Source organism: Amblyraja radiata, chromosome 3 (assembly GCF_010909765.2).
Source record: "Amblyraja radiata isolate CabotCenter1 chromosome 3, sAmbRad1.1.pri, whole genome shotgun sequence".
Lineage (NCBI taxonomy): Eukaryota > Metazoa > Chordata > Chondrichthyes > Rajiformes > Rajidae > Amblyraja > Amblyraja radiata.
In genome coordinates, this window is record NC_045958.1 from 65579041 (window position 1) to 65596586 (window position 17546).

Genomic DNA, 17546 nt, shown 5'->3' on the forward strand with positions numbered 1-17546 from the left:
CCCGCTGAGGTACTACAGCACTTTGTGTTTTACTCAACATTCCAGCATCTACAGTTCCTTGCCATTTACCATTTACTCCATATTTCCTAACACAACTCACAACTAAGCACATTAGCTCATACATTCAGGATTACTTTCCATCTGCCACCACTCCATCCCACTTTCCAGCTGACCTACGATATTGCTATATCTCTAAACAACCTTCTTCACTATCTGTGGCTCCATCTATTTTTGTTTCATCTGCGAACTTGCTAAATCATGTCGCACACATTCCTATCCAAGTCATATGATGCAATCAATTGTGAGAGGGCCAAAATTTAATAGGAAGCTGAGGGGCAATTATTTCACTCAGAGTGTGGTGGGTATATAGACAATAGACAATAGGTGCAGGAGTAGGCCATTTGGCTCTTCGAGCCAGCACTGCCATTCAATATGATCATGGCTGATCATCCACAATCAGTACCCCGTTCCTGCCTTCTCCCAATATCCCCTGACTCCGCTATTTTTAAGAGCACTACCTAGCTCTCTCTTGAAACCATCCGGAGAACCTGCCTCCACCGCCCTCTGAGGCAGAGAATTCCACAGACTCACCACTCTCTGTGAGAAAAACTGTTTCCTCGTCTCCGTTCTAAATGGCTTACTCCTTATTCTTAATGCACATGCAACAAGCTGCCAGACAAAGTAGCTGAGGCAGGCACCATAACAGCATTTAAAATACATTTGGACAGATACCCAAATAGGAAAGGTTTAGAGAGATAGAGGCCAGATGCAGGCAAATGGGACTAGCTTAGATGGAGCATTCTGGTTGGCATGGATAAGTTGGGCTGAAGGGCATCTTTCCATGTTGAATGACTCAATAAAGATTCCAGCACTGATCCCTGCGATATACCACATTTTACAGATTTACAGTCAGAAGAACACCTATCCACCACCAGCCTCTACCCCCTATCACCAATAAAATGTTGCATTTAGTTCACCAACATGTCTTGCATCCCTAGTGCCTTAACTTTATTGTTCAGCCTACTATGTGGGATCTTGTCAAATGTAGGGAATGCAGCAGCCAGTTACATAAAACAAGATGCTATAAACAGTATCGCAATACTGAGCAAATAATGTTACCCTCTTATAAAACTATGTATTGTTCAATTATAAGGTGTGAGGATTGTGTGAATTGTTAGGAGACCCGAGGGGCAATTTCCTTATGCAGGGGATGGTGTGTTTATGGGATGAGTTACCAAAGGCAGCTGTAGATGTGGGTACAAAAGCAACATTCAAAGGCCATATGGGCAGGTACATGGATAGAAAAGTTTTAGAATCGGGGCTAAACATAGGCAAATGGGACTAGCTCAGTTACAAACCTGATCAGCATGCAATAGTGGGCCTAAAGTCCTGCTTCCATGCTCTGTGACTTTATATAACCAATATAAATCCTCTCTTAGACATGTAAATATAATTCTGAATAAACGTACTGAAAGAAAATTGGTCCTTTCAATGTCTCTGAGCAGCATCTTCAAACAATCAATCTTCTCCAAGACATTTATAAAAAACAAAACCTGCACTGATTTAAACACCGCAGGGTCTCCCAACGTGTAATTCTAATTCTATTCCCAAGCCAAAGGTTAGGAATGATAAAATGACCCATCTTACCAAGGACTACGGTGATGTAAGTTTGATACATCAAGAGAGTCAAGACACTCAATATTGCTCTCAAGCTATGAGTAGTAGCACCTTCTCGCAGCAAAGTTAATCCCAGATCCTGCAGCAAACAGTGACACATCAAAAGTTTCGAAGAACACAACCTAATCCCAACTCACAATGGATAATCATACAGCAAGAAAGGGCATATGGGTAATTATTTAGCATCACATTCATACATCATTTTGCTTATATTTCAAATTCGGGGTAGGGGATTTGCTCAAAGACGTAAAATGTGGTGTGTTTTTCAACTCTTCAAGCTTGCTGTACTCAACAAGTAGACCTTTTGTCAGTGTGCCTTCATTTATTTACCCAAGAAAAACCCTAATTAAATCAGCAACCACGGCCTACTCTAAGGGGTGGGAGGAGTGAGGGCTGAGGCCAGGACGATACAGAATTCTTCTGCAATCTGTGAGAAAATATTGTGTCTGATTTACATCAGATACCCTTTTCGAAAAGGAGTTCTCCATATCTATCTCTTTTGAATACTTAAAAAAAAACATCAGTACATCGTAGATTATTGTACAATCAGTATATTTTAGCTGCCGCCTACTGAACTCGGATCATTTCTCCAGCTTCGAGGTGCAATTAATTAAAGTAGGCCTTGTCAATGCCGTTAATTGCTCTTATGTATCGTCCACCAAAAATACACAAAGACTTTATCACTCAATTTGCGGATTTCCTCTCTAACACAATGCCCAACTTTGATCGTGTCCTGATTCTTGGTGATTTTAACATTCATGTTTGCTGTCCCGCTAAGCCTCTCGTAAGTGAATTTATGCATCTGGTTGAGACTTTCAATCCGACTCTGCTTACCACGGGACCTACTCACAAGCTAGGCCATACACTCGACCTAGTCTTATCTTCTGGTTTTCCGATCTCAAATATGGAAGTAGTTGATGCTTGTCTGTCGGATCATAGTGCTGTTTTATTTGATGCATATAGGATGTGAACAACTGGTTCATATTCTACCCCAAAAATAGAAGCTTCTCCGTCAACATAGGCAACTTTTCCTCTTCCTCAGCGTGCCTTTCCTGCAGGGTCCCACAAGGTTCCATCCTAGGCCCCATCCTTTTCTCTATGTACATGCTTCCCCTCGGTCAAATCATTCAAAAACACGACATCTCATTCCACTGTAATGCTGATGACACACAGCTTTATCTCCTCCTGAAACCAAACAACCAGTCAAATTTAATCAATCTCATGAACTGCCTTGAGGACATAAAATGTTGGATGGCACAGAATTTCCTACAGCTGAATGAGAATAATTCAGAAGTCATCCTATTTGGTCCCCCTGACTCCATCAAAGTGATTACCAGCAGTCTTGGTAACTTATCCACCCTTGTCAAACCCCATGTCAAAAACCTTGGTGTGATATTTGATTCTGCCTTTACTTTTGACAAGCAAATCAATTCAGTGGTAAAAGCCAGTTAATTCCAGCTTCATACCATTTCCAAAATGAAACCGTTCCTCTCATTCAAAGATGTGGAGAAAGTCATCCACGCTTTTATATCCTCTCGCCTGGACTACTGCAACTCCCTGTATACTGGGATCAGTCAGTCGTCCCTGTCCCGCCTGCAACTGGTCCAGAACGCCGCAGCCAGGCTCCTGACAGGTACCCGGAAGAGGGACCATATTACCCCCATTCTGACCTCTCTCACTGACTGCCAGTACGGTTCAGAGTTGATTTTAAGATTCTCCTGTTTGTCTATAAAGCCCTAAACAGGCTTGCTCCCCCCTACATCACAGACCTCCTTACCCCTTACTCTACCTCCAGGTCCCTCAGGTCGGCTGATTTGCGGCTCCTGGCTGTCCCGCGATCTAAACTTAAGCTCAGGGGTGACCGTGCCTTTGCTGTTGTGGCCCCTAGTCTGTAGAACAGCATCCTCCTCCCTATCAGATCTGCCCCCTCCATCGACTCTTTTAAGTCCAGGCTCAAAACTTATTTTTATTCACAAGCGTTTGAATCCCCCTGATGTGGCTGATCTTTGTTTAGTGTCTTTGAACTGATTATTTGTACCTGTGTGCTGTGAGCATTCCTGGGTATGTCTGTTTCTTTTTGTGATTTTAGCTACCTGCTCTGGTCTGTACAGCACTTTGGTCAACGTGGGTTGTTTTTAAATGTGCTTTATAAATAAATTTGATTTGATTTGATTGTAAAATTTCACTACAAATAGTTTCAAACATCTGCTGATCTCCAATTAAAAGAGTCCGAAATGTCCCCAAATCAACCTATCATCCAACATATTTGCAAAATCCTCCCATTATTATCACTTTCACATTCCTGAATGATAAAAACATCCTAATTTATGCTTTACATGCATAAAGGAACAGGCAGAGCATGTGCCATCTTCCTTCTTTATGACTTACTTCATTTTGCTATGTTTGGAAATTTATTTAAGAAACACATTTCTATTTATTTAAAAGGTTTAAGAAAATACTTTTCAATTTTACACTTTCTGATGTCTTTTTAAAGTATTCACAGATTTATCAAGCACAGACAGGAGCCTTACACAAGCCCCTCGGATCCATTATCTTTTGTGCATGGTGTTGCGTGTGGTAAGTAAAGGTCTTTAATGCATAGTGTTTTATTGAAGGATTTCCCATAAATATGCAGGGATGTGATCAAGGGGAGCGTGTTGGGAGACAGAAAGCATGAGTGAGGAATGATGAGGGGGGAAAGATCATTGATGAGAAGTGAGAGGTCATTGATGGAGGGAGAGGAATGGAGAGTGGGTGGGATGAAGAGATTATTGTCATTAGTGGGGGGGGAAAGAGATTCAGTGGACAGGTCCAAGTGAGCCTTAAAGACTGAGTCAGGTGAAGACAAGGTTGTTAAGTAAAAGATCAAGGGATGCCAGGGGAAAGTCTGGTATGGCATGGCACAGGCACAGTGTGTTGAGGGTGTGTAAAGGCTTTGGTAAGGGTGGTGACAGAGTAAGGTAATGTTTCCCTTTCTGTGACTCTTCCTTGGTCTTAGTGCAGTTAGGTTACTGGTTTGCTCCTCCTGAGGATGTGGGAGTTAAGGGAAACTTCCAGTATCCCCGAGAACAACACCTGTGGGAGGTGCGTGAGGGAGTGAGTTAACGGCGCTGCAGCTGGACATCCTCAGGATTGTTCGGGAGAATGAGTGCATCATAAAAAGGAATTACAGTGAGGTGGTCACACCTAAGGCACTGGCAGAAAGTAGATGCATGACCAACAGCAAAAGGAATAGGCAGAGAGTTCAAGAAACCCTGTGGCCATTCCATTCCCCGCCAAAACACAAATACCGTGCTGGATACAGATTGGGGGTGGAGGGGGTGGACGATTGTTCAGAGAGCAGCAATTAGATCTGTGGCACCAGCTCTGGCTCCGAGGCACAGTGGAGCAGGGCAAATACAGGCAGGGTTTGAGTGGGATAGAAGACTCATTGGTTAGGAGGATAAAAAGAGACTCAAGGATTGTAGTGTGGCCTCCCTGGTGCAGGATGCCTCAGAGCAGCTGCAGAACAGTCTCAAGGGGGAGGTTGTTGTGTGCATTGGCACAAATAACAAAGAAAAGGTATGAGATATCTGGATTTTCAGAAGGCCTTTCATAAGGTGCCGCACGCGAGACTGCTGAAGAAGATGAGAACCCACAGTGCTAGATTGAAGATACTAGCATGGTAAACGGTTGGCTGAATGCCAGAAGGCAAAGAGTGGAAATAAAGGGGGCTTTTTCTGGTTGGCTACCAGTGACTAGTGGTGATCTGCAGGGGTCAATAGACAATAGGTGCAGGAGTAGGGCATTTGGCCCTTCGAGCCAGCACAGCCATTCAATGTGATCATGGCTGGTCATTCCCACTCAGTACCCCGTTACTGCCTTCTCCCCATATCCCCTGATTCTTTAAGAGCCCTATCTAGCCCTCTCTTGAAAGTATCCAGAGAACCGGCCTCCACCGCCCTCTGAGGCAGAGAATTCCACACTCACAATTCTCTATGGGAAAAAGTGTTTCCTCATCTCCGTTCTAAATAGCTTACCCATTATTCTTAAACAGTGGCCCCTGGTTCTGGTCTCCCCCAACATCGGGGGAACATGTTTCCTGCCTCTCGCGTGTCGAAACCCTTAATAATCGTATATGTTTCAATAAGATTCCCTCTCATCCTTCTAAACTCCACAGTATACAAGCCCAGCCACTCCATACTCTCAGCATACTCCCGCCATCACGGGAATTAACCTTGTAAACCTACGCTGCACTCCCTCAATAGCAAGAATGTCCTTCCTCAAAATAGGGGACCAAAATTGCAAACAATACTCCAGGTGTGGTCTCACTAGGGCCCTGTACAACTGCAGAAGGACCTCTTTGCTCCTATACTCAACTCCTATTGTTAAGAAGGCCAACATGCCATTCGCTTTCTTCACGGCCTGCTGTACCTGCATGCTTACTTTCATTGACTGATGGACAAGGTCCCTCAGATCCCATTGCACTTCCCCTATTCCCAACTTGACACCATTTAGATAATAATCTGCCTTCCTTCTTTTGCTATCAAAGTGGATAACCTCACATTTATCCACATTAAACTGGATCTGCCATACATCTGCCCACTCACCCAACCTGTCCAAATCACCCTGCATTCTCATAGCATCCTCCTCACAGTTCACACTGCCAACCAGCTTTAAACCAGTACGAGTTCATTCCAAGAGTTCTCCCGAGTTTGCCCTGATTCGAATTCGGAGATTTACGGTAATGGCCACTCGTCGGTACTCGGGGCTCCTGTGGACATTTTTCATCATGTTGAAAAATCTTCACAAATCTTCCCGTGCTTACCTGCCGTTAGCGAGTCTTCCCGAGTACTTGCCGTTAGCGCTAAGAGACGTCCCCGAGCTCCGACGTACCCGCTACGTTCATTCTCCGTGCTTTGACAACTCGGGAGAGCTCTTGGAATGAACTCGTACCGTGGGACAGGGCTTTTATGCCATCTGCAAATTTGTTAATGTTACTTTGAATCCCTTCATCTAAATCATTGATGTATATTGTAAATAGCTGCGGTCCTAGCACCGAGCCTTGCAGTACCCCACTAATCACTGCCTGCCATTCTGAAAGGTACCCGTTAATTCCTACTCTTTGTTGCCAACCAATTTTCTATCCATGTCAGCACTCTACCCGCACTCTACGGATCTTAGAAGGATGACGGGGCACGTCATTGAAACTTACTGAATAATGAAAGGCCTGGATAAAGAGAACGTTGAAAGGCTGTCGTTGTTGGAGCTGCTACTGTTCACGTTGTATATCAATCTTTTTGTTGAGTGAATTGAAGGCTTTGTGGCCAAGTTTGCAGATGATACGGATCTTAGAAGGATGACGGGGTACGTCATTGAAATTTACTAAATAATGAAAGGCCTGGATAAAGCGGACGTGGAAAGGCTGTTTAGGAGCAGAGGGCATAGCCTCAGAATAAAAGGACGTACCTGCAGAAAGGAGAGGAGGAACTTCTTTAGTCAGAAGGTGTTGAATCTCTCGAATTCATTGCCACATTCGGCTGCGGAGGCCAAGTCTTTGGGTATTTTTAAAGCAGCGATTGACAGGTTCTTGATTAGTAAGGGTGTCACAAGGTTATGGGGAGAAGGCAGGGGAATTGGGTTGATAGGGAAAGATTGATCAGCAATGATTGAATGGTGGAGTAGACTCGATGGGCTGAACTACCTAATTCTAGTCCTATGACTTGTGAAAAATGAAGATCGCACAGAGTTGATACAGGGAGTTAGTCAAACTTGGATTCTTTACTCAGGAGCGTCAGAAAATGAGGTGAGACCAGATAGATGCATAGAGGATGATGAGAGCCATAGGCAGGGTAAACAGTCAAAACCTTTTTCCCAGGGTGGAAATGTCAAAAACTAAAGGTTTTAAGGTAAGAGAGACAAAGTATTTTCGTGGTGGGTGCCTGGAGCGCACTGCGAAATGTGTTGGTGGAGGCAGATATGATGGTGACAGTTAAGAGGCTTTTAAAAAGGAACATGGATATGCAGGGAATGGAGAGATATGGAGCACGAGCACATATGATGCCAACATTAGATAATGCTGGCATAATGTTCGGCACAGACATTGTTGGTAGAAGGACCTGGCCCTGTGCTGTACTGTTTTACATTTTATTAAAAAGGTTAAAAGCAGGATCTCAAGGGAAGTGATCTCCAAATTACTCCCAGTGCAACGTGCTGGTGTGAGTAGTAATGAGAAGATAGGAAAGTTGAGTACATGGCTGAAGAATTGATGGGCACGGATTCAGATATGTAGACCATTGAAATCTCTTCTGGGGCAGAGATTATTTATAATAGAGAGATGGGTGCACTTGAACTAGAATGGAGGGCAGGCTTGCTCGTGCTACACGAGAAGGTTTAAAATAAATTGGCTGGGGGTGTGTGATCTAATGCAGTAGTGAGGCAGCTGGCAGGCTGAAAGTCAGTATTTGAAGTCACCAACAGCAAGTTCAGTAGACAGCGTAGGCAGGGGCACGACAGGGAGCAAGAAAAGGCATAGGATTAAATTGAACTTAAACTGCATTAAATTAAGTTTATATCACTGCAATTGGCTAGACCAGTAAGGTGGATGAACTCAAGGCATGGATATGTATGTGTGACTGGGATGTTAGAGCCATTATGGACACCTAGCTAAGGGAGGGATAGGACTGGCAGCTTAATGTTCCAGGATACAGGTGCTACTGGCTAGATATAACTGGGGGCAAAATCAGAAAAATTGCTTTATTGCTTCAGGAGAAAATCGTAGCAAGGATTGCCCCGTGAGGCTCTATGGGTGGAGCTGAGAAATAGTAAGGGGATGATGATCTTGTCGGTATTGTACTACAGGCCCTCAAATAGTCCATGAGAATTAGAGCAAAAATATGCCGGAAGATTACAGACAGCTGCAAGATTAATAAGGTTGTCATTGGAGAGGATCTTAACTTCCAAATATAAACTGGAACTGCATGATGCCACGGACTTAGATGGGGTGGAATTTGTCAAGCGTGTTTGGAAAAGTCTCCACAGGCATTATGTAAAGGGATCTTTAAGGAAGAGAACAAAGCTTGACCTACTCTTTGAGAACGGGGTAGGGCAAGTGACTGAAGTGTCAGTGGACGAGCTTTTGGGACCAGCGACCACAGTTGTGTTAGCTGTAAAATATCTATTGATAAAGACAAGGCTGGTCTTTTAGTTCTAAAATGAGGCAAGGTCAACTTTAATGGTATTAGACAGGACATTACAAAAGTTGATTGCAGTAAGTTGCTTACGGGCAGAGTGACATCCAGAATTCGGGATGCTTTTAAAAGTGCAACATTGAGATTTCAAGGTATGCATGTTCCTGTTAGAGTGAAGGGCAACGTCCCCCATTCCTTCTCTCCAGAGATGCTGCCTGTTCTGCTGAGTTACTCCAGCATTTTGTGCCTATCTTTGGTTTAAACCGGCATCTGCAGTTTCTTCATACACAGATTGAAGGGCAAGGCAGGCAAGGGTAAGGAAAACACAATTGCTGAATTATACAGGGAGTTTGGGTAGGTTGGGACTTTAGTTCTTAGAGCACAGGAGACTAATGGGTGATCTTATAGAGGTTGTAAAATTACTGGGATAATTGGATAGGTTGAATGCACAATGTGTTTTTCCCAGAAAATGGGAATCAACAGGATGGCATCGGGTTAAAGTGATAGGGGAAAGATTTAATAGGAACCTGAGGCGCAACATTTTCCATACAGAGTGTGGTGGGTACATGGAACAAGCTGTTAGAGGAAGTAGTTGAGGCAGGTACAACAACAAAATTTAAAATACGTTTGGTCAGGAACATGGATAGGAAAAGTTCAGTGAAATATAGGCCAAATGTAGGCAAATGGGAATAGATTAAGTGAGAATGGACGAGTTGCCTGAATTTCCTATTACCGTGCTGTGTGACTCCATAACTCGAAATTCTAGCATTACTGCAATTTGTCAGTGGATGTGGATGTCCAAATACTACTGAAAAGCTGACGACTCAAACCACGGGCTCTATGGTACAGTTAGGAGAGTCACAGCCTCATAGCGCCAGAGACCCAGGTTCAATCCTGCCCAAGGGCGCTGTGTGTGCGGATGTTACACATTTCTCTGTGACACTGCATTGTTTATTCTGGGGACCCACGTTTCTTCCCACATCTGAAAGACATGCGGACTGATGTTAAAGGTCAAGTGATAAATTCATAGTTTTTCTATATTTTTGTGCATGGTAGAATGCGAAGGGAGTTTATGAGAATATGTAGAAAAACAAAATGGAATTAAAATTGGATTTGTGTTTGACGGTATGTTTGTTTGACGGTCAGCAAGAACATAGCGGATCACAGGGTCTGTTTCTCCGCTGTATCTCTCTATGACTGTTACAATGACGAGGTTAATGGTGAATCTTAAGACTAATCAGAATACAAATATTTACATTCGTAACAAGTACATTTATTCACACCTACCCGATTACCTGAAAATCCAATAAATTCAAGTAGTCGAAGAATTCTCAAAGGTAGCAAAGATAGCATCTGGTTGGGGGGAGAAAATATTTTCCTTCACCATCATAGTCAAGTGATAAATTTATGCAGCAAAAGTTTTTCTGCAATATAAAGTGGCAACTCCACTGTAAGGAGTGTAGCATACCAGGTTAAACGCTCCAATCCCTAACTTGACACCACCTTCAAACTGGCAGTAGACATCAGTTTTAACTCGATCCTGTGTCATCTGTACAATCTGTTGGCATTCCCTTAACAATCAAATTAAATGGTAAACAAGTTAAACCAAAAATAAATAATCTTTAACCATGACCCTGAATCCAAACCAGCAATTCCAATATCCCTCCTCATAAATTAAACATCTCAAACTACATGCAGTCAATATCCCTGACTGGTTAGATACATCCCAGCTCAATTTTAACTGTCATTAAAAATTGAAACCATCAAAGAAATACTTACTTTGTGAAGACCTTTTTTAATGATTCAACTCCATAAATTTTAAGATTGTTTTGAATAGGGACACATCTAATTGTTGTTGGGGGATGGTAGTTAATTGGGGAAAGGCAGATCACAATGTCATTAGGCAATGGTTCAATGATACTTTATTGTCACATGTACCTAGGTAACGAGAAATGCTTTGTTTCGCATATAACTGAACAGTCCTATCTACTGCCTGCCACCGCATAAGGCAGCTGGCGGCCCTCGTCAGGGCTCCCTTCATGCTCGAAAGCCCCTTGGCGGGTCCCCCTTTGGTCTCGATAGCGCCCGTCGGGTCCCTCCATCGTTCTCAGCGGCCCCTTGCCAGGTGCTCCATCGTTCTCGGCCGTGCACCCCGCTGGGGAACTCTCAGCGGGCATAGAATCATAGTGATATAGAGTGGAAACAGGCCCTTCAGCTCAACCTGCCCACTCCGGCCTACATGTCCCAGCTACACGAGTCCCACCTGCCTGCGTTTGGTCCATATCCCTCCAAACCTGTCCTATCCATGTACTGTCTAACTGTTTCTTAAATGTTGGGATAGTCCCTGCCTCAACTACCTCATCTGGCATCTTATTCCATACACCCACCACACTTTGTGTGAAAAATATACCCATCAGATTCCTATTAAATCTTTTCCCCTTCACCTTAAAACTATGTCCTCTGGTCCTCGATTCACCTACTCTGGGCAAGAGACACTGTGCATCTACCCAATCTATTCCTCTCATGATTTTATACACCTCTATAAGATTACCCCTCATCCTCCTGCGCTCCAATGAACAGAGTCCCAGCCTACTCAACCTCTTCCTATAGCTCAGACCCTCTAGCCCTGGCAACATCCTTTCCTATAATATAGTGCCCAGAACTGAACACAATTCTCCTCATTCTGGGCCCCCCTACACTTTCATCGGTCCACCTCTCCCTCATCGGTGCACCTCTGTCGGTGGTTACTTGCGGGTCTCTTCTCGCTCCCCCAGGACTAGCCACATTGAAGCTATGGCCAAGAAAGCACACCAATGCCACTACTTCCTCAGAAGGCTTCGTACATGCTGTCCTCTCATCAGTTACGGCATGCTGATACCAGGCATCAATAGGTAAGCAGCTACAGCTCCTGCAAGGTTTCTCTGCAGGAATGTTGCAGGCCTTATGTGTTATGGCTGTTGGGACCAGAGATGAAGTGGGGAGAGTTGCCAGGATTTGGGTTCACTCCAGGTGCAAGGACATAGTCCACATATAATGAGCTGGTAAGTGAGCGAGTGCAGTAGGGAGAGCAGTCAGCAGCTGGAGAGGGAAGAGTTAGAGAGCCCTTCCTGTGTCATGACACCAGTGATGCCAATGCTTCCATCAGGTTCCCTCCAGGTATGGCCTGCCAGTCACCTTCAGACAGGTAACTTCCTGATATTGCCTTCTGAAACCAGGAATGTACAACTAAACATCTAGTGCTTCAGACGATATGCAATTAAAACACCAATATGTGCTGTGAACATCCTGTAAGGAGAGTTTCCCAATGCAAGATCACTGGGAATCTGCAGTACTGGGTAACCTCCAGAAGGTTTGGTTTTGCTTTGCACAGAGGTGAACGCCATCAGGAATAAACACATGACTTCTAATTAAGAGTTAGAGAACACAGACGTCCTTTACCTGTAAATGTTGTAACTTGTTCGGATTTTGATACCTCCTTTAATAAAGTTAATCATATTTTCATCCTAGAAGGAATCACTGGATTAGAGAGAGACTGTCTGATCCTTGATATAGAGAAGGGGTATAAAATCGGAGGAATTACTTTACCAATCAGGGAGAATGTAATGGCAGTACTCAGAGAGGACATACTGGAGGATATGTCTACTGAGTATTATGGATTGAGTTCAAAAATAAGAGATCAGCAATTACTCCAATGGGATTATTTAATAGGCCACTCAATAGCCAGTGGGAGATAGAGTGTCAGATATGTAGACATATTATGGAAGGATGAACCACAGGGTTGTTGTTGTGAGTGACTTTAACTTCCCCAATGTTGACTGGGACTTAAGTAGGGCAAGAGGATTAGACAGGACAGAATTTTATTAGGTGTATCCAAGAAGGTTTGCTAAAACAGTATGTGGGTAGTCAGATTGGAGGAGGGACCATAATGGACCTTGTATTAGGAAACGAGCCTTGCCAAAAGACTCGTGTTGCAGTGGAAGAACAATTTTGAGATACGTTTTATGGTTATTTTGAATAGGGATAGGTCTGGTTGTTAGGGGAAGGTACTTAATTGGGGCAAGACAGATTACAATGTCAGATTCAGATTCAGATTCAATCTTTATTGTCATTGTGCAGTGTACAGTACAGAGACAACGAAATGCAGTTAGAAGGGTGAACATAGAATAATGAGCAATAAATATATATATGTACATACAGTCGTAGTAGTGCAATTTTTCTGGGGGACTGGCAATTACCGAGGTGCAGAGTTAAGTAGTGTAACAGCCGCAGGGAAGAAGCTGTTCCTGGATTTGCTGGTCCGGCAACGGAGAGACCGGAGGAGGGTAAAAAGACTGTGGCTGGGGTGAGAGCAGTCCTTGACGTTGCTGCGCGCCCTTCGCAGACATCGCTTGCTTTGGACAGACTCAATGGAGGGGAGTGAGGAACCGGTGATGCGTTGGGCAATTTTCACCACCCTCTGCAGTGCTTTCCGGTCGGAGACAGAGCACTTGCCATACCATACTGTGATACAGTTGGTTAGGATGCTCTCGATGGTGCAGCGGTAGAAGTTCACCAGAATCTGAGGAGACAGATGGACCTTCTTTAGTCTCCTCAGGAAGAAGAGACGCTGGTGAGCCTTCTTGACCAGTGTTGAGGTATTGTGGGTCCAAGAGAGGTCATCGGAGATGTTGACCCCCAGAAACCTGAAGCTGGAGACACGTTCCACCTCCGTCCCGTTAATATGGATGGGGGTGTGCGTGCCGCCCCTGGACTTCCTGAAGTCTACAATGAGCTCCTTGGTCTCCTTGGAGTTAAGGGCCAGGTTGTTGTCAGCGCACCATGCTGCTAGGAGCTGGACCTCCTCCTTATAGGCCGACTCTTCGGTGTTGCTGATGAGGCCAATCACCGTTGTATCATCTGCATATTTGATGATGGTGTCAGTACCATGTACAGGTGTGCAGTCGTAGGTGAAGAGGGAGTAGAGGAGGGGGCTCAGCACACAGCCCTGTAGAACGCCGGTGTTCAGGGTGAGGGTTGAAGAGGTGTGTTTGTCTAACCTAACAGACTGGGGTCTGTTGGTTAGAAAGTCCAGTATCCAGTTGCAGAGGGAGGGGTCGATGCCCAGGATGCTGAGTTTGGTGATCAGTTTTGAGGGTATAATGGTGTTGAATGCTGAGCTATAATTGATGAACAGCATTCTTACGTAGGTGTCTCTGTTGTCGAGGTGGGAGAGGGCGGAGTGAAGTGCCGTTGAGATGGCATCCTCCGTACTCCTGTTCTTGCGGTAGGCGAACTGATAGGGGTCCAGTGTGGGAGGTAGGCAGCCTTTGAGGTGTGCCAGGGCCAGCCTCTCGAAGCACTTGGTGATGATGGGAGTAAGTGCAACTGGGCGGAAGTCGTTGAGGCTTGCCGCAGTGGAGTGTTTTGGCACCGGCACGATGGAGGTGGTTTTAAGGCACGTGGAGACAGCTGCTTGGGCAAGTGACAGGTTGAAGATGTCAGTCCAGACGTCTGTCAGCTGCGCAGCACAGGCCCTGAGGACGTGCCCAGGGATGCGGTCAGGGCCAGCAGCCTTACGTGCATTAATCCTGCTCAGTGCCACGTACACGTCGTAGGGGGTGAGTGTGAGGGGCTGGTGATCAGCAGGGAGCACAGCCTTGATGGCCATCTCTAGATTGTCCCTGTCAAAGCGGCCATAAAAGTGGTTAAGCTCCTAAAGGAAGGAGGCGTCGCTGGATGTGGGGGTGGTGTTGGTGGGTCTATAGACCGTGATAGCCTGGATGCCTTGCCACATGCGTCGGGGATCAGAGTTGTTATTGAAGTGCTCCTCAATCCTTAGCTTGTAGCAGTGCTTGGCCTTCTTGATGCCCCTCTTCAGGTTAGCCCTGGATGAACTGTAGGCTCGAGCATCGCCTGACCTGAAAGCGGTGTCCCTTGCTTTCAGCAGTAGTCTGACCTCGCTGTTCATCCATGGCATCTGATTCGGGAATATGGTAATCCATTTGAGGGAGGTGACACTGTTGATGGTGGAGTTGATAAAGTCCAAAACAGAGGATGTATAAGAGTCAGTGTCCGTGTGGGAGTCAAGGGTGGCCTGGGCTGCAAACGCCTTCCAGTCAGTGTTTCCAAAACACTGCTGAAGTGTGGAGTCCGCCTCCTCTGACCAGACTTTAACTGTCCTCACTGTGGGTTTAACACGTCTGATGAGTGGGGAGTCCTTTGGGAGCAGGAACAATAAGAGGTGATCAGACTGTCCAAGGTGGGGGAGGGGGACGGCTTTGTAAGCTTCAGCCATGTTAGTGTAGACTTTGTCCAGTGTCTTGTCTTCTCTAGTGGCGAAGGAGACATGTTGGTGGAATTTGGGGAGTACAGTCTTCAGGTTGGAGTGATTGAAGTCACCCGCAACAATGAAGGCTGCCTCGGGGTTGTGAGTCTGTTGTTTGCTAATGGCAGTATGCAGTTCATTCATTGCAAGCTTAGCATTAGCATCAGGAGGAATATAGGCTGCAGTCACAACAGTGGAGGTAAACTCTCTGGGCAGATAGAACGGTCTGCATCTAACCAAAAGGAACTCAAGGTTAGCTGAGCAGTGACTCTCGATGATGGTGGTGGTGTCTGTGCACCATGCTTTTAGGCAGGTGCTAAAGAGGGTTGATTGGGAGCACTTGATATTGGGCGTGTCCACATATAACATGTGGGAGTTGCTTAAAGGCCAACTGAGCAAAGTGCAGAATCAGTATGTTCCAGAAGGGAGGAAAGATAAGGGAATTGTGGATGACCAAGGAAGTTGTAAATTTGGTCAGGAAGAAAAAAAAAGTATGCGTCAGGTTCAAGAAAGTGGCATTTGACGGGGCTTATAAGAAATATGAAGCGAGTAGATAGGATGGTAAAGAAGGTTGGGGCACTGAATAGAAGAGTCTACAGGACTTTTGTTTGGCCACATTTGGAGTATTGCATGCAGTTCTGGTCACCCCATTACAGGAAAAACGTGGAGGTTTTGGAGAAATTGCAGAGGAGGTTTACCAGAATGCTGCCTGAATTAGAGTTTCAGCTACAGGGAGAGGTTGGATAGACTTGGATTGTTTTAGTTTAGAGATACAGCGTGGAAACAGGCCCTTCGACCCACTGGGTCCGTTCTGACCAGCGATCCCCGCACATTAACACGATCCTACACCCACTATGGACAATTTTTACATTTACCAAGCCAATTAACCTACAAACCTGTACGTCTTTGGAGTGTGGGATGAAACCAAAGGTCTTAGAGAAAACCCACGCAGGTCACGGGGAGAACGTACAAACTCCGTACAGACAGCACCCGTAGTCGGGATTGAACCCGGGTCTCTGGCGCTGCATTCGCTGCAAGGCAGCAACTCTACCACTGTGCCACCGTGTGCCACTTACAGGTAGACATTTCTCTAGAATATCTAAGGTTGAGTAGCGACTTGATAGGAGTACATAAAATAATGAGAGGCATAAATTTGGTAGACAGTCAGAACCTTTTTCCCCCAGGGTAGAAATGTCCAATACTGGAGGGCATAGCTACAAAGTGAGAGGAGGAAAATTTAATGAAGGGGCAAGTGTTTATTGCATAGACAGGGATGGGGACCCAGAATACGCTGTCAGGAGTTGTGATGGAAGGAAAGGTTAAGCAGGCTGGAACTCTACTCCTTGGAGCGCAGGAGGATGAGGGGTGATCCTATAGAGGTGTATGAAATCAGGAGAATGGATGGGGTAGGTGAATTGAGAACCAGAGGACATGGGTGTAAGGTGAAGGGGAAAAGATTTAATCTGAGGGGTAACTTTTACACACAAAGGGTGGTGGGTGTATGGATTGAGATGCCGGAGGAGGTAGTTGAAGCAGGGACTATTGCAACATTTAAGAAGCAATTGGACAGGTACATGGATAGGACAGGTTTAGAGGGCCAAACGCTGACAAGTGGGACTAGTGTAGATGGAACATGTTGGTCGCTGTGGGCAAGATATGCCGAAGGCCCTGTTTCCAAGCCGTTTGACTCTATGAAAGAGTACAGTAGAAGTTACAATATTTTGCAATATTGTTGAAACTGATAAGGCTCTGCTGAAATATGAAAAAAAATGTGTAAGGTTACTGAATGAAGAAATTATTTTTTGTAAAACTTGCTCAGCCTAGCTTTAGCCTCGACATCCTATGGGAAGAAGCACTAACATAGTGAAGAACATTGCAGCTCTTCCACTAAGTTCTGCCCAGGTGCCCACCCCAAAGGCATAATGGTAAAACTTAAAAATATTTATCAGAAATTAAAACATACTCATACAAGCTAAAAAATGTACAAATGTTTCACTATGCTTTAATGTCCCATGGGCCTAAAATTGAGTTATTGGCTTGTTTGTAATGTCATTCAGGGAATCTTTACCCCTGTTCTCACTGGGCTACATATGAATGCAGCCCCACGTACAGGTAGATGGTAATGCAACAGGGATATCAGGAGTGGCCTCTAACTGCCAGCATTGGTTACATCCCAAGAATAATTTATTTTTAATCCCTCTCTGCCCCAAGTTCACCAATTTTTGTCAGGCATTTGTGGCAACTGATAAGGCTCTGCTGAAATATGAAAAATGGTGCCACAGGTTTTGTCAACTAGTCTCTGGACCCTGTAATAAAAACAGGAAGATTTACAATTTCACTAATAAAAGCAGGAAGATTTAACATTCGCCATAAAATGCACTTGAATAGTTTATAGG

At 44.9% G+C, this 17546-nt stretch overlaps 1 protein-coding gene across 7 annotated transcripts in view; it reads right to left on the reverse strand.

The window, feature by feature from the left end:
- Positions 1-17546, reverse strand: part of ttc39b (tetratricopeptide repeat domain 39B) — a 150188-nt gene that overhangs the window by 28168 nt on the left and 104474 nt on the right. For all 7 annotated transcript variants that reach the window (XM_033017944.1, XM_033017943.1, XM_033017949.1 and 4 more), the window contains 4 exons: positions 12285-12349; positions 10315-10417; positions 10134-10199; positions 1648-1756 (listed from right to left, as the gene is read on the reverse strand). In XM_033017944.1, coding sequence (XP_032873835.1) covers positions 1648-1756; positions 10134-10199; positions 10315-10417; positions 12285-12349 — 343 coding nt within the window. The remainder of the gene's footprint in view (positions 1-1647; positions 1757-10133; positions 10200-10314; positions 10418-12284; positions 12350-17546) is intronic.